The sequence below is a fragment of the Myxocyprinus asiaticus genome, chromosome 20, assembly GCF_019703515.2.
Source record: "Myxocyprinus asiaticus isolate MX2 ecotype Aquarium Trade chromosome 20, UBuf_Myxa_2, whole genome shotgun sequence".
Taxonomy (NCBI): domain Eukaryota; kingdom Metazoa; phylum Chordata; class Actinopteri; order Cypriniformes; family Catostomidae; genus Myxocyprinus; species Myxocyprinus asiaticus.
The window spans coordinates 6,862,689-6,886,641 of record NC_059363.1 but is presented as its reverse complement, the minus strand read 5'-3'; the positions used below and the strand labels follow the sequence as shown (position 1 = coordinate 6,886,641).

Sequence of the window (23,953 nt, the reverse complement as noted above, 5' to 3'; positions counted from 1 at the left end):
TTTCATAATTTCAGTATATTTTATGGTCATATTTTAATCAATTTTTCTTCATAAACATTTTAGATTTTTGAAAGAAAACAGTGACTGACATTAGTAAAGTAGACTTCAGCATTTTATTAAATGTAAAAATCATTATTTACAGCAAAAAGCATCATAAGAATCAGATAAACGTTATAAAGTTCTTTTCACAGCTGAAAATATTAAAAACAGGGGTAAGTCTAGTGGGAAAAAATAAACGTTGAAAGTTTGAAGAACTTGCGCTGCGCAATAGGTGCGCAAGTTGGTTTCCTTGAATACAAACAGGCCAGTCACACTGATGTGCATTTTGACACATGGGACTCTGCTAGTGCCAGTGATGTGATGGCTGTGAATATGGAGAGGTTTGTCAGTGAAGGTAAAGGGAATGGCTTGCGTGCTCTTCGTGAATTCAAAGCCGGCGAGGTGATCCATTCGAGCGAGCCTTATGCATTCTGCATAGCCAAGGATTTCTTGAAAACCACCTGCCAACAATGTCTCAAGAGGTAAGAAAAACATATTTATGCTTAAATTAAAGAAGAAAAAAAAAGGACAAATAATTATTATATGCAGCGTATGCAGAGGTTTATATCCATGCACATTGATGATTCTCAGGCTAGTGAATGTCTTAATGTGTTTAGGACATCAGAGAGAATGCATCTGCAGTCTTTATTACGTCTTTGCGTATGTTATTCTGATGTTTTACCCAAGAGCTCTCAATGTTTCAGGTTTTGTTCGTTACTAGTGAGTTTTCAGCAAGCATATAGTACAGGACCAAGTGCGTGACACCTTTTACTGGCCACTAGGGGGAGCAGTTGGTCTTCCTCTGATGTAGCTGCTCCTTGAACTAAACTTAGCAACAAAAAAAAAAAAAAAAAGGAAGTCTTCTCACTTTCAACTGCTTTTATTTTCACCAAACTTAACATGTGTAAATATTTGTATGAACATAGAAATATTTCAAGTTTCACAGAAATGGAATGTGTCCCTGAACAAGGGGGGGTGGGGTCAAAGTCAAAAGTAACAGTCACCAGCTGCATCAAGTACTGCAGTGCATCTCCTCATGGACTGCACCAGATTTGCCAGTTCTTGCTGTGTGATGTTACCCCACTCTTCCATCAAGGCACTTACAAGTTCCCGGACATTTCTGGGGGGAATGGCCCTAGCCCTCACCCTCCGATCCAACAGGTCCCAGACGTGCTCAATGGGATTGAGATCCGGGCTCTTCGCTGGCCATGGCAGAACACCGACATTCCTGTCTTGCAGGAAATCACGCACAGAATGAGCAGTATGGCTGGTGGCATTGTCATGCTGGAGGGTCATGTCAGGATGAGCCTGCAGGAAGGGTACCACATGAGGGAGGAGGATGTCTTCCCTGTAACACACAGCATTGGGATTGCCTGCAATGACAACAAGCTCAGTCCGATGATGCTGAGACACACTGCCCCAGACCATGACGGACCCTCCACCTCCAAATTGATCCAACTCCAGAGTACAGGCCATCGGTGTAACGCTCATTCCTTCTACGATAAACACGAGTCCGACCATCACCCCTGGTGAGACAAAACCGTGACTTGTCAGTGAAGAGCACTTTATGCCAGTCCTATCTGGTCCAGTGAAGGTGGGTTTGTGCCCATTGGCGATGTTGTTGCCGGTGATGTCTGGTAAGGACCTGCCTTACAATAGGCTTACAAGCCCTCAGTCCAGCCTCTCTCAGCCTATTGCGGACAGTCTGAGCACTGATGGTGGGAATGTGCATTCCTGGTGTAACTCGGGCAGTTGTTGTTGCCATCCTGTACCTGTCCCGCAGGTGTGATATTCGGATGTACCGATCCTGTGCAGGTGTTGTTACACATGGTCTGCCACTGCGAGGACGATCAGCTGTCCTTCCTGTCTCCCTGTAGCGCTGTCTTAGGCGTCTCACAGTACGGACATTGCAGTTTATTGCCCTGGCCACATCTGCAGTCCTCATGCCTCCATGCAGCATGCCTAAGGCACGTTCACGCAGATGAGCAGGGACCCTGGGCATCTTTCTTTTGGTGTTTTTCAGAGTCAGTAGAAAGGTCTCTTTAGTGTCCTAAGTTTTTATTACTGTGATCTTAATTGCCTACCATCTGTAAGCTGTTAGTGTCTTAACGACCGTTCCACAGGTGCATGTTCATTAATTGTTTATGGTTCTTTGAACGAGCATGGAAAATATTGTTGAAACCCTTTAGAATAGAGATCTGTAAAGTTATTTGGATTTTTTACAAAATTATCTTTAAAATACAGTGTCCTGAAAAAGGGACGTTTCTTTTTTTGCTAAGTTTATATTTGTTGATCATCTAATGAGTTGTGACTGACTCTAGAGTGCTATGGTTGCATACTTAAGAATACATAATTAAGTTCTATTGTTGTATGTGAAAGAGATTATATAAAACACTTGATGGCTTGAGAAATTGTTTTGGAGCAGATGGCAATCTTTTACACTAATTTACTTTTAACAGTGTCAGTTTGAATTCCCACGTTTCTCTTTGTTATGCAGGATGATTCATTGTTTCCAGTTAAACATTATATGGACAAAGCTGCTTCAGTTGTATGTTCAATCATTAATGTCAGGTAGAGGCAGTAGCTGGATCTCAAGGTGGTTTTATACCCTGTTCCATACAACAAGCCTCTACATCTTTATATTAGTGCAGCAAAGTCAAGAAACACTGTGTAGTTAAATGCATGTCTTAGTAGAATCAGATAAACTGAGTGTCAAAAATTGTAACCTTGCTTTTAATGCCATGCATTCTGGGTCAAAGCAGTTGTAATGTTAATTATACCCAGTATTATCCATTTTTTGTGATGTTTACAGTATAATGCCCCTCTTTTAGGGCACACAGATGAGTGCACAGCTTCTTTATTGTGTAACATTGCCTAGAGAACGGATATACGGTCAGTGAAGCACACAAAAATCAATAAGATTTGAGTCCAAACAAATTTACCAGATTACTCAAGTTACACTGACTTTGACCAAGCAGACAATTAAATCTTCTCCAGATTCCTACAGTATTCGTATAGAGCCCAGTAGCAAATTGTTGTTTAATTTCATGTTTTTTTTTATTATTTTTTTTATTAAAAATGTGTAAAGGGGTGTAAATTGGTACTTAATTCACTACAATTAGATTTTCATCAAAACATGCAATATTTAATCCAAAAGTAAGTGTATATTTGAACACTTTCTTTTCCTAATCCAGAGGTCTGTGCTTGTTTGTTGTCATCTTTGCTATTCATTTCAGACACACTGTGTTTTCAGTGGAGTAATTTTCCCTCTCTCCAAGCAGAAAGTGTGTGTATGATGACACTGTAATGAGATTGACGTTTCTAGCAGATGTGCTACATTTAATTCACACTAGCTTTTCATGCCCTCTCTGCAGCCTGATCATCTCTTGACAGTTTATTAAAAATCTGCCAAAACTCTTAATGCCTGCAAATGTTCTGTTTGTGTGTGCAGAACAAACCAATCACACTGTAGACCTCAGCAGACGGAGAATAAATGTTGAGTCCTCTTTGCACTGTCAAATTAATTTGTGGAGAAAGTGTACAGCAAACTAGTTTCCCTGAAAGCAACTGCCTAAAAGGGTGTATTGAGTTTTGGCATAGTTATATTGTTGAGCTAGTGTTTCTGGCGGCTTTTTACAGGATGTGTGTGTAACTGACTTTCTGGTGTTTGTTAGACACTCTTACAAAAAAATAGTGTTCTGGCAAGCCCGCATGATAAACTTCTAGTAAACATTTCCACAAGTATTTACATGCAAATAAGGTATACAGTTTATGGCAATATCCATCCATCCATCCATCGTTGACCTAAATATATCGGTTTTATAGATTAATCTTTGCACATAGTTGCTTTTTGGGACTAATGGTCTATCTAGAGATATATACTGTAGGTAGATAGATATATCTTGTCATATATCTACTTCCTGTTTTGCTAAAAGTTTGGACTCTTGAAAACTGGGAATGTTTTATCAACATTATAGTTTTTATGGGAATCAATAAAGGTACATTAGGGTTGCCTGAATATGACCAAATCATAATTGTCGATTATTTCCCTTGACTGAAATTGAGATTATTTAAATTAATAGGATTAACATTAAAATACTTTTTTTTTTTTTTTTTTTTTTGTAGGCTATATGTTCAAAACAGGCTGAGAACTGTGTTCTTGAATAACTTTGCATGAAAAACATTATAAGTGTTATTAAAATTTGGAGGAAATTACCGAAACTGAGCAACGCAACAAATGTAGAATACTAGGTTGTCGTTACTGATATGCCGATAGACTATTTTAAACTGCAGATTTGTCATCTGATTTGTCAACGGATAAAAAAAAAGACATTGTAAACATGAAATTTTGACGCAGCGGGAATAGACCTAAATGGACTGCTATAATTGACACTTTTCACGATGAGTTAATTGTGGTAGTTGTACTTGTAATCTCGATTATGTTTTCGATTAATTGTGCAGCTCTTAGGTACATTTTTAGTTTCAACATTATTTTTACTTCAGACCTTTGTTTTGTTGCACAAGAAAAAGGAGCTTCATACCATGCAACCCACATTTGGTTTTCGACCACTGAAAACCTGTAAACAGAAATTGAATTTTTTTTGCATGTAGCCACATTGAGAGCCCTATATCTCTAGAAATTAACAATATAGGGCCTTAAAAATTAAGATACATAAAGGAAAGTTTATTCTGAGCCAGAATCTAAAAGGATTTTAAGATATCTTTAAAATAAAATCATGAAGCTGCCATGGTGCCACTTTTCTAAGGTTATTTTTTTGACCTGTGCTGTTGCTACAAAATCATAGGTGGAAATTGTCATTTTTTTATTGATGGAACATGATCACACGGGAAGTTGGAATGTTGTGTCCGAGAGTTCCGGTACTAGGCCACATTATCCAGACTCACGACAAGAGACCCGGGTTCAGATACCGTGTTGAAACCAGGAAGTGATAGCGTTCGCATGATCAGTGACATGCATGATTCAGAGGTTGAATTTTTCCCTCTAACATCACATTTTTAATTCACTGATGGTACTGTAAGATTTAGGTTTGGGTTGGGGATAGGGTTGCATGGTATACTGGTACTAATGAAATATCACGATACCAAAAAAATGTAAAACATTACGATATCATCTTGTTGTTAATTTTGGTACCATATTAAAGTATGTTGCCATTAGCAAAATGTAATGTAATGTGAGAGTTTTGAGATGAAATCAAAGACCATGTAAAATTATAATAAAAAAGCCTCTATATGGCCAAGTGTGATCATTAAACAGCAGAAGGATGTCATTTAATTAAATAATATACAGTCACATGCACTGTCGCCACAGTATGAACAAGAGGCACCTCCCTGCCCTGTCATCTCCTTCACACACACACACACACACACACACACACACACACACAAACACACACACACACAAATGCAACACACACTACTAATGCTTGATTTTCATGCAGTGTGTCCAATAGTATCCATCTGCAGAGCCACAGATCAGTGGGTTGAGTGTACAAATGGCTGTGGAGATTTCACAGCTCGCGAGTTGCGGGAAGCTTGATATAACGGGAAGCTTGATATGATTTTCGCTATGCATGATTTCACTGTGAGAAGTGTGGTTAATCCATGGCATTTAATATTTTGGCTTTGATCATCATTTATTAAATTTCTTTCACCAGTAAAAAAAAATATGAAAAGCAAAATTTAGAGCCGGGAGCCTCTGGTTGAATTGACACGGAATGACCCTGTTTCAATTAATACTTAAAACAAGGTGTAACGGGAAAGGAGGTGGTGAGAACTGTCTTGACAATATAAATAATAGTTTAATAATAAACTTAAACCAAAAGATACAAACACACACAGGTGTCGGACAGCTGTCCATAACTCTCTCTCTGTCGCACTGCCGTCTCCGGTCGGCCTTATCCCTCTCAGGCTTAATTAGGGGCTGGGTGTGCGGAATCACGACTTGTCCCCGCCCTCTGCCCTGCCACATTCCTCCCTCGTTCTTTCAGGCTGGGGAGCCCCCGACATGACGTACATCGGAGGCAGTCCTCCAGCCCCTGGTGGACGGAATGCACTGCCACGTTTTCGGTGGATGGTAGGGGTCTCCCCCGCCCCTGGCAGTGGTCCTCCCGCTCCAGGCGGTCGGCCAGGAGCCCCTCCCCACTCGTGGTCGGCGGTCTCATACCCCGCTGCGTTTCAGCGGCTGGTAGGGGTCTCCTCCACCCCTGGCAGCAGCCCTGACTGCTTCAGGCGGTTGGTTAGGAGCCCCTCCTCCCCTCGCGGTCGGCAGCTGTTCCTCCGCTCTCAGGCGGCCGGGCTCCTCTGTCCCCCGGCGGATGGCCGCGGCTGCTCCGTTGGGGTGGATGGTAGTGGCGAGGACTCTACTACAGCACATCTCTCCTCCTTCCCGGGTTTTGGCAGTGCAACGGGGTAAAAGGGAAAGGAGGAGGCGAGAATCGGCTTGACAATATAAATAATAGTTTAATAATAAACTTAAACCAAAAGACACAAACACACAGGTGTCAGACAGCTGTCCGAAACTCTCTCTCTGTCGCACTGCTGTCTCCGGTTGGCCTTCTCCCTCTCAGGCTTAATCAGCCTAATTAGGGGCCAGGTGTGCGAAATCACGACCCAGCCCCGCCCTCCGCCCTGCTACACAAGGGTTTATTGAGCTACTTGTGGGTGGTGTAGCTTGTGGATCTGGACTGGTAACTGAAAGTTTGTAAATTAAAATCCTGCCCGTAAACAAGACCTTAGTTACAGGTTACTCCAGGACTGTCCCTTTAAATAATCGTTCCGCAAGTTGCTTGAACGCTACAAAACTAATTATGAAATAATTTGGATATACGTTTGACCCTGCTTTTCTGTGTACCCAAGGAAACATAACTTAGCCTATTTGATTGAAGTTCTGCTGGCATTAAGAACTTTCACTTGAATCAACCGTAAAAAAAAATATAATTATTAAAAATTCAATTTAAATTATGTTCCATACTTTCTTTCTAAAGGCTGATTTTGGAATTTAAGTGTTTCTGTTGCATGCGTTTCAACGTCTTGCTGTGCCCCCCCCACGCACACACTAGGGCTGTCTACAACATTCCAAAAGCAAAAAATCATCTTCTAAAAGATGACATTGCTGTCTGTGGCAGATTGAGCTGTCATTCCCTGTGATTTCTGCTGAGATCTGTATGTGCGGTTTGACTCAAAAGTGTCTTTCACAGAACATAGAATATTTCTCACAGGTAATGTAAACCTACTTAATTTATTAATTTATTTTCAAATGGGGTTAAGATCATTCTCACATGCACACTTTTTAGTGTCATGTTTTTGAATTAGAGAACACCCCCCCCCCCCAGTGTATCAGTTCTTCCTCTCTCTCTCCTTCTGCTCTCTCTTATTCATCTATTCCTGCCGAGACATTAATCGCCATCTGCTTTTTGCTGTTTGGCTGGCCAGGGCGACCGTTCATCATATTTCAGGTATGTCATTTTCCTGACTCATGCTCAATGCTTTTCAGAGTGTGACCTTGTGGAGTGGATCTTTCTATTTGAGAGGGAGCAAAAAAAAGGGAGAGAAAAGCAGACAAACAGGCTCAGATGACCGTCATTTCTGGCCAGGATGAGTGCTTTAGTCCTGCTGTTACCTGGCTCGTCAATAGAGAGCCGTCGTGGACTCACCCTAGAGAATGCTGTGGATGAAAACAAATACCATGGAAACAGAATGTTAATAATCCGCTCAGAGGAGCGCTGTATTGTAAAGATCCCTCTGTGCGACCTCGAAATATAGAAAGATGTTTGTGCTATTACATAGCTTAAAGAATTTATTTTACAATATGCTATAATGATCACTGTGGCCCTTTCAAAAAGTACTGTAGTGGCATTATGGTACAGTGATGGTATCAGATGGTAACATGGTGGTTTATATTCTCCATGGTACTTACATGGTACTCCAAGATACTTCATAGAATACGATGGGATGATTATGGTACGTATCCAAAAACCATAGTATTACCAGTTGGCACATATGCTGTTGACACAGTGAGCCATGGTGCTCATGTGGATTATGCAGGTTTGAGACTGGCCTGATGTTACCTGATCCCATTCCACCTCACTATCTCTCACCAGTAAACTGTCTCTCTCTCTACTGTATCTGTGTCTGATGACAAAAGACAATAGACAAATTTAGCTCTACCACAGTGTTCCAATTAACACTTGATGGACAGCGGCAGCTGAATGAAATTTTCCAGTATCTGACAGGTCTTTATGAGGTGTGATGGGACATTTAAACCTCCAAGCAAGCCATATGAATTTGGATGAATATTAATAACCGTGCACCATAAAGGTTATTGTGGTGTACTTGCTAAGAAATAGATTTCTCAGGAACTGAGCTGGGACCGTATGATGCTTTACTAAAAGACTTGTGCATGATCCCATGTTGTCAGTGGGCTTCCAGTGCAAAATAATTAAAGTAGTTGCCATTGTCACTCTTGCAGCATGTCAAATCCTTGAACAGCACGTCAAGACAGTTACACCCTGGTGAAGGAATGCAATATCTCTTGACCTTGGTTAAAGCCAAGTAAACAGTATGCAGTGCACGACTGCTTTGCTATTGAGCTACTCATTTTCAATTACAGTATCCCATATTCATGCTAAAATCTCAGTTGCAGTTCTGCTCAGTTGTAAAGCCATGGTTTTTGTTGATATTCATATTAATTTTAAAGCATTTCAAAGCACAGTGGGGCCGCAAAATACATTTTAGACTGAATTATATATTTCTGCGGGTGCCAGAATAATTTTTACAGCTTTGTAATGTCTTTTATTTTTTATTTGCTTTATACTTTATTTAGAAATTATAACTAAAAAATAAAAAATATAGTACACCCGGCCCAAGACTGAAATCATGCATGATTTTTATGCATAAAATAATCTTGCTCCAGTAGTCAATACATTTAGGACATGATGTCATACAGTTTGTTGCAGAAACATATCTTTGTTTGGAGCATATTAGGGGAAGTTGTAAAGAACTGCTTGCTTCAAAAATGAATAATTTGGGATTGTTTATTTGAGAAACCAAGAGGGTCATTTTAAAGGAAATTTAGGGCAACATCAAAGATGAGGGTAATTGCTACTTGTCTCTGTTTCATGGAAGTCTGTTTATTTCTAATGAGCACTAATGACTGTGGGTGGAAGCATAAAAGAAGCTGGTTAACGGGTTCCTCCCCAAAAACAGCATGTGTTCAGTAGCCACAGATCAACAAACAAATAAACCATTACTGTCTGCTTTTCTGATTGAGGGAGACTTGAGGTGTGTTGGGCTGATGCAGGGGTCTCATATGGGACAAATTATTATTTTTTTATAGGGAAAACATACAGTATTGCCAATATATATTTTACAAAATATTTTTGTAAATGTATTTTAAATATTTTGTTTGTTATTTTTATCCAGAACATATATATTTTGGGCCAGTTCTTTGTATATTTTAAAGTCAAAATCTTTTATTATTTTCCATAAAAATATATTAATATTGTATAAAAACATTTTGGTATTTAAAGTACACATTTTATCACTTCTATCTTACATTTTTTGATGTGATAAATACATAAATTGTCTTTAAAAATAAACCTACCCAGAGAAATGTACACTGGAGTACCCATGGAGTCTTGCATCAGCCTGAAGTGGTTTATTTTGTACGGTGCATTATCCCACGTATTACATGGCTACTAACCAAATAAATAAATACATGGGCATAAAATATTGATTTGCTTTGAAATTTTGTAATTATATAAGAAGAAATAAATCGCTGAAGAGCTGAAATCCACCTCTGGTTTGTGTTGAGTTGTGTTGGTGTGTATTTTGTAATTAATGAATGCCTGACTGCTCATTATGCATCTTATTAGACTACTTGCCAAATAAATAAATATTCAAATAAATGCATATGAAACATTGATTTGAGTTGAAATGATTTTATCAGCTTACTTGTAGAGATTGCACAGTGATCCGAGAAGTAGTAAAGATGGCTCGCAATACCCGGATGAGCGGTCTGATATGTGGAAGTTCAGTTGTTACTCAAAAATATCAGACCGCTAATTGACCAATCAGAATAGAGAAGTCCATAGGCCTACAGTATATTACTTCTATTGCTGTTTACAACATATATTTGCAATATGTTTCACATAAAGAAAAAAATATTTGGGGATATATTTTCATATGGGACAATTTTGTTTTGTATCTGTAGAATGGGTATTTACAGTTTTTATGAGTTTATATGGAGATGGATTGTGGGTTTTACATGCAAGGCAGATTAGCTACACACCTTCATATTAAAGAGATTCAAAGCTGTATTTTTTTCAAAGGCCAATCTTAGTGCTTCACATCTTATCAGTGAAATATTTGTCTTATCTCACCTTCCTGTGCTCTGTGATAGCTTGCTAATATGATGGTATCAGAATAGTTCAGCAGAGTTTAGTACCATTTCAGACGTCTTATGTGATTATACCTCAGAGAATGTGACTGCCAAGCAGAATTGTGCCATTTTAGCAGTGCAGGTCACTGGTCACCAGTTGCTTTGAAGCCTCCTTCTGTGCCTGGTCTTCAAATCCACCATCTGTTCTCACAGAGCGATGCATCTCTTTTTCAAACAATCTGCCTGTACGATTTGTGAATCTGCTTTTTCACTGCATACAGTTTTGATTGATTAACTTTATTGATTTGTCCCGTGCATTTTTGTAAGGAAACATCTGTTCTTTAATCTTTATTACTGTATTGAATGAGACAAACAAGCTCAAGTTTTCTGCATGCCCGTCTGACATTTTGCTGTCTAATGATGGCTTAACAAAGATCAGATGCAAACTCGTTCCATAAATTCATACATAATTTAGCAATGCATTACCCAAAATCGACGGGCCTATTTGATAAATATCAGCCATGAAACATGTGAATAGATGCTTTAATCTAAACATAAGATTGATTAGAGCATTGTAAACACAGATCGTGACATGCAAGCCAAACACAAAAGTTTTAAGACCTGGTTTGCTGATGCCAGTAAAATTCACAGTAACATCCCAGGTTACAGAAATGTTCTTCTCTTCTGAACTCGCATATGTTGATGCTAGTTTTTTCTTCCATTTATTAGGAGCTTACACATGGTATATTTTTTATTTATATTGGTACAGTATTAGAAGGTGATCTGTTTGTACTGAGAATACTCCTATGCAAAAAGTTGATCATTATACTCAAAACATCCATCCATCCACTCACCCACCCACTTTATAGGGAATTTAATCTTGAGTATTTGAGTCAAAAAGCTTCTTCTCTGCTCTCAGTCATATCAGGTTAATTCTATCGATCTGCGCTTTTGTTGTGACTGATGTGTTGGATTACTTTGTTGTGCCATTTTGAACTCAATTCAAGTTGATGTTCTAAGTGCCATGGCAACAAGACTAGTCATTGTATTGTGAGCACATGCGTTTGTGAAAACATCCATCATACTGATGTACTATATAGACTTCAACCTTGAACATTACGTTTGTTTGTCCTACGGCTTTTCTGCTTCAGCCATGCACCACTGTTTGTGCTTTTTCCTGGCCTTGCTGGGAAAAACCCCCAGCTTAAACCAGCCTAAACTGGATTGCTGGTCTTAGCTGGTTTAACATGGAGTCCTGTCCTGCCTCAGCCTGGATAAGCTGGTCTCCCTGCCCAGCTAAAAAGTTCCCCAAACCCATCTAAAACCAGCTAAAAGACCAGCCTGATCAGACTGGGAGACCAGTCAAGACCAGCAGACCAGACTAGCGATTGGAAGTCATTTGGAAAATAAAATGGGACATGCAATTTTTCCAAGCCTCATAACTGTAGAGATCGAAAACGGGCTGGCTACAAATGCTATCCAGCTTTTCTTTCAATCTGAAATATATTACTCGCACTTCTTCTGCAAAGGTAAGAAAAGGCTTTTATAGCACATCACTGTCCTGCTTGTTGTTCTTATGAGATTATGGAATGTGACAATCCAGACAAGAGGAATGTCAAATTGGTGCTTGGCCTACAGTACGGTACATGGAACTGCTTCAAGAAGAATATAAGAATGATTGTTCCAGCTATCATTTTTTTCCTTTCACATTTATATTGTAATGTTTTATTACTCAATATACTATTTATTAGTCACTCCATTTTATTATAACATATTGGATATATTTGAAAGGTTCCTCTTGTCTACAAAACCCCTCTCCACTTAACTCATTTGAGCTACAGGCATGAATGATACCTATAGTTGTGCGGCATATTGAGGAGAGGTGTGTAATTACTTTTCGAAGTAAACAGACTTTTTACCTGGCTGGTGATAGAACAGACAAAAAAATCCTACAGACTTACTTTAAAGAAGGGACCTGAGCCATATGTAGGGGCCAGAATATCATAGAGACTTGAAGGTGGGCTCTTTTGACTCAAGCAGTTAGCAACAACCTGAACACCCTAGCAACCACCTTGCAAATTAAAAACACTCAGAACACCTTAGCAAATGCATAGCAATGCCCTCATAACCACCCATAGCACCATAGCATCGTGGCAGCGAGTTCTGCACAGGCCTACAGTCTAGTTATAGTGTGCAAATGTTTTTTAAATATGTAAAATGTAGTGATAATGGCATGAGAAATTAAGCAAATTAGTTTACAGTCGACTTGTTCTGGGGCAGTAATCACAGGACTAGAGCTCTTTTGCTTGTTGGTTGAGGTTTTCTTGATTACAACCGAAAACCCTCCAGTCTAATGGCATCTCTGTAATTGCAGCAGACTCTGAGGCCCTGGACTGTGGAAGAAATTAAAGCTTGCTTTTACTCTGAAGTTATGGAGCCTACGAGATTTATTTACTTTTTAATCAGTGGTAACAATAAATGAAGGACTTCTCCAATAATCCAGACTACTCACTGTGTTGTGACAAATAGGATTATACCCTGTGATGGTGATACTAATCATTTTCTGCCTTGAAAGGTCACAGTTGCATATTAGTGCTATGAATATATGAATATACTGTTAGGACTTTCATTAAAGAATAGCGTGAAATGCCATATCAAATTGAAAAACCCTGTACATTTGCCTGTCGAGCATTTATGGGGCTTAAGTTTTGTCTTTTTGAATTGCAGCGGTAGGACATGACCTAATCTTATGCTGGTATACAAATGGCACATTAGGCCTGGGTGATATATTGAATATTCACAATAGAATCATGATGATTTTGCTGGCAATATAAAATTTAGCAACCAAATTGTTATTATTTTATAACAATAACAATTTTATAATGATAATGATGTGCTTTTACTTTGGCCTTTGTATTTCCTAAAGATTGTCATCAGAATTCACAATTAGCTTCTTAAGAACATTTAGACAGATTATAGACAGATGTTTTTAGTATCTCAGATTGAAACTTCAGTAGCAGAAACATTGTTAAGAGTTTGTAAGTTAGATTCGTTGGTAACACTTTACAATAAGGTTTTATTTGTTAACATTAGTAAATATGATCTGTGTGTCACAGTCTGTCTCCCTCATGTCTTCAAGGACTCTTATTTTGAAGTTTTCCACCAGACTACATCTCCCATAGTTCACTGCTCCAATCACTTCATCCTCTCCAGGTTCCGGTGGTCGATTCCCTGCCGCATACCACGGAAGTTGCATTTCCCCCATATGCTGTGAATTATGGCGGGTACCCTGGGCCACAACCTGTGTCCGTGCCTACCACGGTTAACGTGCCCATGCCTATAGCCTCGACCGTCCCTGTAACCACGCTCCCTGCTGGCCGGAAGAGGAGGAGAAGGAAAAGGACTCCTCCTTTCCAGTCTCTGCCCGTGCTCACGACCACAGAGGTCGATCCCCAGTCTCAGCCTGTACTCTCCTTCCATGGCTCTCAGCCCCCAGAGCCTCTCACGGCTCCACCCTCACCTCCACCCTCAGACTTTTCCTCAGCTCCACCCTCAGACTCTTCTGCGGCTCCGCCCGCTTCCCCAGAGTCTCCTCCACCAGCGGTTCCGCCTCCTGACCCAGTCCTTGCCCTGTGGCCGCCCCCCTGGCCTCTGGATCCATTCCCAGCCCTGAAGCCGCCCCCTAGGCCTCCTGATCATCCTCCTGGGATCCTTCATCTTCTGCGTCACCCTACTCTCATCCGTCTTTGGGCACCTGGAGTTGCCCTTTAAAGTGTGTGGGGGGGGGTATTGTCACAGTATGTCTCCCTCATGTCTTCAAGGACTCTTATTTTGAAGTTTTCCACCGGACTACATCTCCCATAGTTCACTGCCCTAATCATTTTTACATTTACATTAATGCATTTGGCAGACGCTTTTATCGACTTACAGTGCACTTATTACAGGTACAATCCCCCCGGAGCAACCTGGATTTAAGTGCCTTGCTCAAGGACACAATGGTGGTGGCTGTGGGGATTGAACTGGCAACCTTCTGATTACCAGTTATGTGCTTTAGCCCACTACACCACCACCATCTAGGGTAATCACTTCCATCTGTTCATCATCCGCACTTGCCTTCCATTCCCTCAGTTTCCCTGTGTCTATATATACCCTCTAGTTTTGTTCATCATTTGTCAGTCCTTGAAGTATTGCATTGAGTTTATGAAGTGTATTGCTATATTGATAGTGTTTCCTTGTTTTGTTATTTTGTGAAATTAGCTCTATCGTTTGTTCCACTCCAGCATTTATCATTAAAGGATTTAAAGATTCTACTCCTACGTCTCCTCTCTTCCTCTTCCACTCCTAGACACCATCGTTACACTATGAACTAATAATTAACAATATTTTTAAACAGCATTTATTAATGTTGGTGAATGTTAATTTATAAAAAGACTGTAGTTTATTGTTAGTTCATGTAAGTTTGTAACGCATTAACTAATGTTTACATATACAACTTTTAATTAAAAAAATGTATTCACTTATGTTGAAATTAACATTAACCAAGATTAAGTGTTTTAAAATGATTGTTCATTGTTAGTTCATGTTAACGAATGCAACCCTATTGCTAAGTGTTACCGATTGATTTCTGGAATCAGTTCAAACTGTCCATTTCAATGAATCGATAACTCTGATTCAATAATTTGTTTGCACCATCACTTTGAAATGTTATAAGTGAAGTCTTTGTGTAAATTTTTCATTTATTAAAATGTTTTAAGTAGTGGTCGACCGATATGGGTTTTTTAATGACCGATGCCGATATCCAGAGAGCAGGGTGGCTGATAAGCCAATACAATGCCAACATATCACACGATTTAATATAGTAAATAACAAAAAAAAAAAAATTAGCACTATATTTACTCAATTTCACACAAAACTAAAAAATAATATTGTATTTTAAATGGTAGATAGCAGTTTCTTCAGATTTCTGTTTAGTCATCAAAGTTTTGTAATTTATTTGCACATGACGAAATTTTTAATATATTAGGAAGAAGGAAATAGAAACAGTAGCCTACACACAGTAGTCCAGCAACCATGGATGGCATGTCCATGTTAGCAATCGCTTTTACTCCATAAATATCGAATCAAACCAATTGCACATTTACTTAGAGCACACGTGAAGTGCTTTTACCTTGTGCTGCATCCGAAAACATAGGCAGCTGACTTGCTACCTTGCTGCCTAATCAGTTAATGGCTTAATGACAGCTGTTTTGAATGAATGGAACTCTTAAGCAGGCTCCAGACTGTGACTAAAATGGTTGCAAATGCAACCAAAAATAATTGATTGCGACAATCATTTAAAATCTAGTCGCCACTGGCGACAGTCGGGTTGTGTGCGTTCATATGCGGTTTCATCAGATATCATCTTGTGAGTTAGTGAATATATTTTTAGAATGCGCACAACCAGTGTGTCTCGTGCCGCTTCTCACCAGTTCTGTTTCTGACGAACTACATACCCAGCACGAGAGAGTCATGAACAAATTACTTTTTTTTTTAACTGGATCTTCTTCATGAATCACCCGTAAAGAACTGAGGGAGCTCAGATTAGCAGTTTGAATCAGATTCACTTTCTCAGCGCAGACATTTCAAAATAAGAGTCCCATATGTATTATGGGCTTCTTTATAATTAAAAGTCCTGTATTGTGTACCACTTTTTTCTTCTGGTAATTATTGATTGGGATTGGAGTAGCACCGTAAACTGCATCTGGGATTTTATTCAACTTGCACTCTTGTTGTCTCTATGTCTGGGAGCAACAATCTCCTGACAGTTTAAATGGCCTGGATCGCCTACTTTGATTGTAACAGATGGACCATCATGATTTGTGAATGAGAGGAACTTTTGATCCTGATCCTGAAGTTTTTGATTCTGGCTGATAGAATACGTGCTTCAGAGGAAGATATTAGATGAGCGCTTGATGGGAAGAAAACGCTGGATTTTTGTGAGGTTTGTGAATGACATCTTTTTAAATGAGATATCTGCATATTTGCGGACAGTATATAATATAATTTTTATTGATATTTGCTTTTATCATTAGAAAAGTTACAGGGAACTGTTGAGGAGAGGCTGATAGAATACATGCTTTAGAGGTAAATAAATGAGCGCTCCACAGGATGCTGGATCTGCTGAAGTTGTGTGAGGTTGGTTTATTACATCAGTTAAAACAAGAAATGCGCATATTTGCAGATGGTATATGATATTCGTTTTATGGATATTTGCCTTTTTATCATTAGACAAGACAGTTAAAAGTTACAGGGAATTGTTGAGGAGAGAGAGGGGGATAATGAAACAGGTGAGCACTTTAATATAATGAGCTCAAACCCATCTCTGACGGTCTATTATTGTAGTAACACGATGGCACATAACAACAAAACGAACCGTGAATTGTCGGTTACATGTCTCAGATGCTTCACGTGCAAGCAGGCGATTTTAGGCGCCCTCAAGAAAAAAATCGGCCAAACGGGAAAATTTAGCGGCTGATGCCGGTCATTTAAAAAGTCAGAATATCGGCCGATATATCGGTTGACCACTAGTTTTAATTAACAAATATGCTGGTAAAGATGGCTGTTTATTACTATGTAATGTGTAAACTAAGTAAACATTTTGAATACCTAACTTAAAAAAATCCAACTTTTAAGACATTTCAGAGCAAATACATAAATATGGAGAATTAGCTATAAAAAATATTGAAACTAAAGGCTGAAGAGTATCAAAATACTTTTTTTTAACATACATGTGTGTATTTGTGGGAAAAGGTTCATGTATCTGCTTCAGTGGCTGAGTAATTAATTCCTGCTGTAAGCTGTAGCACCAGTAGCGCTGTGGAATTGATAATTATTCAGCCTGTTTCTGGCTCGTTGTGCCTGAGCAGGTTTCTCATTTCCAGGATTAGTGGCTATTGGCTCTTTTTTCCACTTCCCTTCCCTTCTTCTTTTTTTTTTTTTTTTTAGCTCTGACAGCTTTGATTTGGTTTAGCGCAAGCTTTTATCCATGGACTCTGGCTAATATGAGTCCAACCTCATGGAAACATCAGAGTTAAGCATTTACCAGATCTCCTTACATTAGGACTGTTGGATTCTGGAGGTAAAGAACACATACAGATGATCTGCAGTTGGTGGAGTTGCATATTATTAAGTTTACTGGCCAAGTAAGATTGAGAGCTCTTATGGAGAATTTGTTTTGGGGAATTCCTACCAAAATTAAGTGCAATGCTAAATGCTATACATGCAAAATACAGTGCAATGCAAATAAAATAAAAATAAACTAAATCAAAACAAAATGTTTTATAGAATTAAATTAAACTGCCAGGTGTTCTAGAAATAGTGTCATATGGGAGCACTTTAAACATGGTATTTTTAGAATTGTTAATTTAGTCAGCATTGAACAACCTTGAATTAAGTGTTTGTACTTGTTAGACATTGACATATAAGAACAGATGTGTCCCCAGAACCAGGTGTTTTCTTTGTGTAAAGAAAAAAAAAAAAAGACAGTGGCCTCACACACCTGGATCATCATTTGGTTGCTGACATAGCAAAACATAATTTAAGGGTTCACACCTGACGGAGAAGGCATCGTAGATAGGGAAAATATTAATTTAATTTTGTGAAACAGTGTGTCCATATAGCCAGATGTTTTTTATTTGTCATTTCAGGTATTAATTAAAGAAATGTACCTACTTTTAATATCTTTTTTATATGAATGACCTTCTCTTCTTTAACCAAACCCTTAGCAGCTCCTTTAGAAGGACATCTGCTTTTTAGTCATTTGAAACAGACGTTGTTGATGAAGTTACACAAATAATACATTCAGTATATTTGTGTCCCTCTTTATGAGGTATATCATCCTCTCAATATTATTTTCCATACTCCCTTTTTTCTTTCCAAATAATAGTCCAGCAAAGAAAGTGGCATTTATAGAAGTGCTGTCTGACAGGCTTTGAAGAGCTATGAAAAGTGCCTGTGTAAACTATCTAACTGGCCAGTGTGTGTGTGGTTGAGAGTGTTTGTTTGTATCAGGTCTGCTAAAGTTGGAGGCTTATGAAGGCTCAGACAGAATGGTTTGTTTGTTTGTCTGTTCCTCTTCCTCCTTGTCTTCCTCTTGTGCTAACTGCTACTCTTGTCCTCCCCATGCGTACACACTTGGAAAGGGATACCAGCTCACTACTTACTGAAGTAAAATCTAAACTATGTACTGATAGTAAGAGTAGTCCGAATACACACACACACACACACACACCTATTCAGATACAACATGCCTATCCTCTCTCCGGACTGCCTAATTATAGGTCTCTGTGTGTGTGAGAGGTGGAGGCAAGGTATCTCCCCAGGAGAGTTTTTTTTGTGTGGATCTGGAAAATGAAAACAAATCTCATGTTAGATAAATGTTTGAATTTGCTGATTATATTAGGATGCCATATTTATGTGGAATTTGTATCAATTTTGCAATGAAGAAAGAAACCCCGTCCTGTGTTTGGCCGCGTTTAAAAATCCGATTAGGCTTCTGCTGTAGAGATAATCTGATTTTTGATTCTCTGCAGATAGCACTGTGATTCTGTTCCTGCACTGGTCGTGATCTAAAGAGATCAGCCGCAGGATATTTGTCTATTGTTAATGAAAAATAAAATGTGACAATAAGGACTGTAATAAGAGAATTGTGGGTCTGCTGAAGTCAGGGCTTTTGGCCACTGGAGCGCAGTGTTTCTCTATGGCACAATGGCTAAACTTAAAGGAATAGTTCACCCAAAAATGAAAATTCTCTCATCATTTACTCACCCTTGTGCCATCCCAGATGTGTATGACTGTTTTTCTTCAGCAAAACACAAACAAAGATTTCTGGAAGACTGTTTCAGCTCTGTAGGTCCATAGAATGCAAGTGAATGGGTGCCAAAATCTTTAAGCTCCAAAAAGCACATATAGCCATCATAAAAGTCATTTATACGATTCCAGTGGATTAATGAATGTCTTAAGCGAAACACTTGGTGAAAGAAATAGATCAATATTTAAAACCTTTTTTTTTTTTTTTTTTTTACTAAAAATGTTTGTTTCTGGCCAGCTCGTTGACGAGGGTGGAGTTCAAACTGCCTCTAGCATGACGCAAGTGCGAAAGCCTCCTCTGCATAGATATTCATACGTAGATGTCTTTTTAGCAGCTGTTCCCCTGGACCATGATATTGTTTCCACACAAACGCAGTTTATGCAGCGGTTAGCTCGAGTCTGATTCATCAACTCCTTTCACTTGCATTCAAACCAATTCAAACAGCTCTCCTTGTTGACCGTTCCAAGATGGCTCAGCAGTTGATGTATCCAAACCTCCCGAATGAGGCATCTATGTATGAATCTCTATGCTCTTCTGTTGTAAACAACACTGTGCTTCTATATTTTTCGTATTTCACACGTCAGACCAAACAGCATTGTTCTTGACTGCTAGTTCAAATATTTTCAGCTATAACTAGGGTTGGATATTGATACAGATTTCCAGATTCGATTCAATTACGATTCACAAGCTCGCTATTCGATTCCGATTTGCTTACATATAAAATTAATTCTCTCCCAGGTAATGCTGTTAATTGTAAAGGTGACCTTCTTACATTATGAAAATATTAATTAGTTTTTGGTCACATTTTAGCTCTTTAAAAATAAACACATCCATGCATTCCATCAATAAATATGATATTATATTGCATACATTATTTTTTTGTTTCATGTGTATTGTTTACATAATTTGCATAATTTGTACTATTCACAAGTATTTACATTGATTTGTTGAACATGTGCTAAAAACCGGTACTGACTCTTTAAGAAAACCGGCTGTTGTGTATATTAACATGAGAGGACTCGAATGGCTTTACCTCATCCGTGCTATGCGTGATTAGAACTAAATGTTTTTTTGTTTTTTTTTTTGGTAAAGAGCAGAAATGGTATTTAATGAGACATTATTCAATGACAAATGAATTGAGTGGATCTCGTCTTTGGACACACAGACCGAACGAATCACACTTTTATCCTCAACACGCAGTGAAATGCCAGCCCAGTGGCTAATCATCACAGATATTTTTTGGTTGCATAGCACGAAATGTAGTTGCAATTGTGAGTGATTTCTTCTCATTGCAGTAGAGGGTTATGCATAGAGTAAAAAATCAATCTTGGGATTTAAGAATCTATATCAAGATTGTTCAAATGAAGATTGTGATGCATCAGAAATTCAATATTTTTACCCAGTCTTACATATAACAACTACAATTTTGTTCAGTTCCTTACACTAAAGTATCATATGGCTTCATTTGTTGTATTGGACTACTTACTTGTATCGTCCTTTTTTGTCCTGTTTGGAGCTTGACAGATCTTGTCACAATGAACTATCCTTGTATGGAAAAGAACAGTGAATATTCTTAAACATTTCTTCTTTTCTGTTCCACTGAAAAAATATGGTTTGGAACAACATGAGGGTTAGTAAATACTGACAGAATGTTTTTTTTTTTTGTTTTTTGGGGGGGGGGGATTTTTCCCCTTTTTCTCCCAATTTGGAATGCCCAATTCCCAATGCGCTCTAAGTCCTCGTGGTTGCATAGTGATTCGCCTCAGTCCGGGTGGTGGAGGACGAATCCCAGTTGCTTCCGCGTCTGAGACAGTCAACCCGCACATCTTATCACGTGGCTTGTTGAGCGCGTTGCCACGGAGACATAGCGCATGTGGAGGCTTCATGCCATCCACTGCGGCAACCACGCTCAATTCACCACGTGCCCCACCGAGAACAAACCACATTATAGCGACCACGAGGAGGTTACCCCATGTGACTCTACCCTCCCTTGCAACCGGGCCAATTTGGTTGCTTACGAAACCTGGCTGGAGTCACTCAGCACACCCTGGGATTCGAACTAGCGAGCTAGCGAACTCCAGGGGTGGTAGCCATTTTACCACTGAGCTACCCAGGCCCCGACAGAACGTTTTTTTTTTTTTTTTTTTTTTGACTGAACCATTTCTTTGAGGAACACTGATTGGTGCATGCCCTCATTTTGACTGGGTGAGAAAGAGTGAACTGACTCCAGTCCAAGACCTCAGAATACAATTAATTGGATGAATTGTTCGATTCCACCGCATTACAATCTTAATATTTGATTTTTGATGTGGGGATTGTGGTCATTGAAGTGGACTGACCGGAAGATAACCTTGGACTGGCATCGGTGGAAAATTATCCGAATTGTTTAAGATTGTCTAAATTCTTGGTGTGGCCAAGACTCAGATGGTCAGAATGGGAGGATGTGGTTTTGATTAAGCTGTAGCTTTATCTGAACAGAACACATTGACAAATCTCCTTGATCTTCATTATGCTCTTCAACTGAAGCTTTAACTATGGTTTGAGCTTTTGCTATTGAAGTCTAAAATGGTTGTGGCTTGTAGAGAAGCACTCTTGCACTATTGATTGAATGCTGAAAGTAATAAGTCAATTCATATAATGTAACAATGCAATACAGAGTCATACTAAGTAATGTAAATGTGCGCTTGCAGTTGAACTATAACAGTTGTCTCAAGCTACAGCTCCTGCATTTGTGTGCAATCGCACAAATAAATGACCCAATAATCTTTTGTTTAAACAATCACTAAGATTACGTTTATTGAAATGTGGAGTGATTAACAAAATGATTGGGCTATTACAACATTTTATAATTGAATAATATGGATGCAAATGCTAATTATTGCATCTTAGATACAATGCTTCAATAAAACATTAGTGTTTGTGCGGGGATAAAATTGTGTGATTATTATTAGGGGGAAAAATATCTGATTCCTCTTCTGGAAAAATTAGGACAGTCAACAATTTGTTTGTAGTTAAATTCTGTGAGATTGAATCAGTGGTTATTATTTGATGACATACTTAAGGCATAATCTGATCATCATATGACATTTTGTATCATTTAAAGACTTGGAAAGACCTCATTCTTTCTCACTGCTTTGTGCAGTCCACACACATGGCAATTATTACATTCCCAAACCTTTGCCAAATTTGCATAGATATGAATCATGCATTTATGAATCTGTTAGATCAGTTTAAGTTCTCCGTTCTGCAGTATTTCAGTGTAGTGAGAGCTGTGTGGGAAAAGTGCATTTCTGTGCACTTCTTATCAGTGGTAGAACACTTACCCGGCCTTTTACTGTGTGTATCTCAGAATCAATACTCCAAGCAATCAAAGTTGCTGTTTTTATAGCAGATTTAGGTCTGACCATTGAAAACTACTTTTTAACATGACTTTCCCAAATCCAGAAATAGAAGCACTTCGGCTTCGCAACTCCAGCTCGATTTATGCTTGACATTCTGATTTATGAATATGTATTTTTATCAGATCAGAGTGTGTTTCACACTGCAGATCCTTTTGTTATTTTGTTATATGTGTGCTGAGGAGGGCTCATGGAGTTTGGTTTTGGCTGTGTAAGCCTGCTGTCACTCTGAAGTTTCTCTGCTCTAAGAAAAGGGTTGAGAACAACAGCACCCCAAAGTGATTTGTTAAGGGCCTTCTCAAAAAGCAGCACACCTCTAGATACCAGGGTGGCAACAAGATTGATCTAGTGATCCATCTCTGCCAGATGGGACACTCTGTGATTATTTTCTCTCAGGAAGGAGCGAGAGAGATGAGGACAGAGGGAGAGAGAAGGCTTGAGTGGACAACTGCTCCTCGCCAAAGGCGAGTTGGTTTCAGCTATACAAGGTGTAAAACAGTGAAAAGGAATGCATATTTCAAAAACTGTACCCCACTACCCATGCATTATAGTGATATCTTGACCATTTATTGCGATATCGTCACATTGCTTACTCGGGCTATTCGATGCATCTGATTTCTGCATGTTAACCACATTCCACACTTTTGAAGATTAAAAGTTATAGACCAAACTCCAAAGCACAGGTGGTCATTAGACATACACTTAAAAACAAGTGGTAGTTATTTAAGGCAGGAATGCTTCATTACAACCCTTGTAAACTGAACCAGACTATCTTTTCTTTAACCTAAGGTTGTAGTTTCACATTCTTGTACAAACCCTTGAGTGCACATCTCAATTCAGTCTGAGCAGCTCTGGTGAAAGGGCTAGGTTGGATTAGTATGAATATCCATGTTGGTCCAACTGGTTTATGCTGGTTTGATGCTGGTCTAACAGGTGGGCCAACATAGCTCAGCATTTTAGCTGGGAAACATGGATAAAAACAATTTTTCAGTTTATTATTCAGAACAAATAATTGAAAACAACACAAACCACAATAGCTGATGTGCATTCTCTTATTTTAACAGAGGTGAAAGTCTTCTGAGATGTTCCCAGTGTAAGACGGCCCGTTACTGCAATATGCAGTGTCAGGTAAGGACTAATATATATATATATATATATATATATATATATATATATATATATATATATATATATATATATATATATATATGCAGTATTTTTTCATATTATTGCAAATATCTGATATCATAATTATTATGACATCATTAA

At 38.8% G+C, this 23,953-nt stretch overlaps 1 protein-coding gene across 2 annotated transcripts in view; it reads left to right on the top strand.

The window, feature by feature from the left end:
• Positions 1 to 326: 326 nt before the first annotated feature.
• The window catches only part of smyd3 (SET and MYND domain containing 3), a 222,327-nt gene continuing 198,700 nt past the window's right edge, over positions 327 to 23,953 (top strand). Inside the window, exons 1-2 of one of the 2 annotated variants that reach the window (XM_051647053.1) lie at positions 327 to 521; positions 23,749 to 23,812. In XM_051647053.1, coding sequence (XP_051503013.1) covers positions 361 to 521; positions 23,749 to 23,812 — 225 coding nt within the window. In that variant the 5' untranslated portion in view covers positions 327 to 360. Of the gene's footprint in view, positions 522 to 7,447; positions 7,515 to 23,748; positions 23,813 to 23,953 lie in introns of those variants that run through there. The other variant, XM_051647055.1, reaches the window with a different exon arrangement.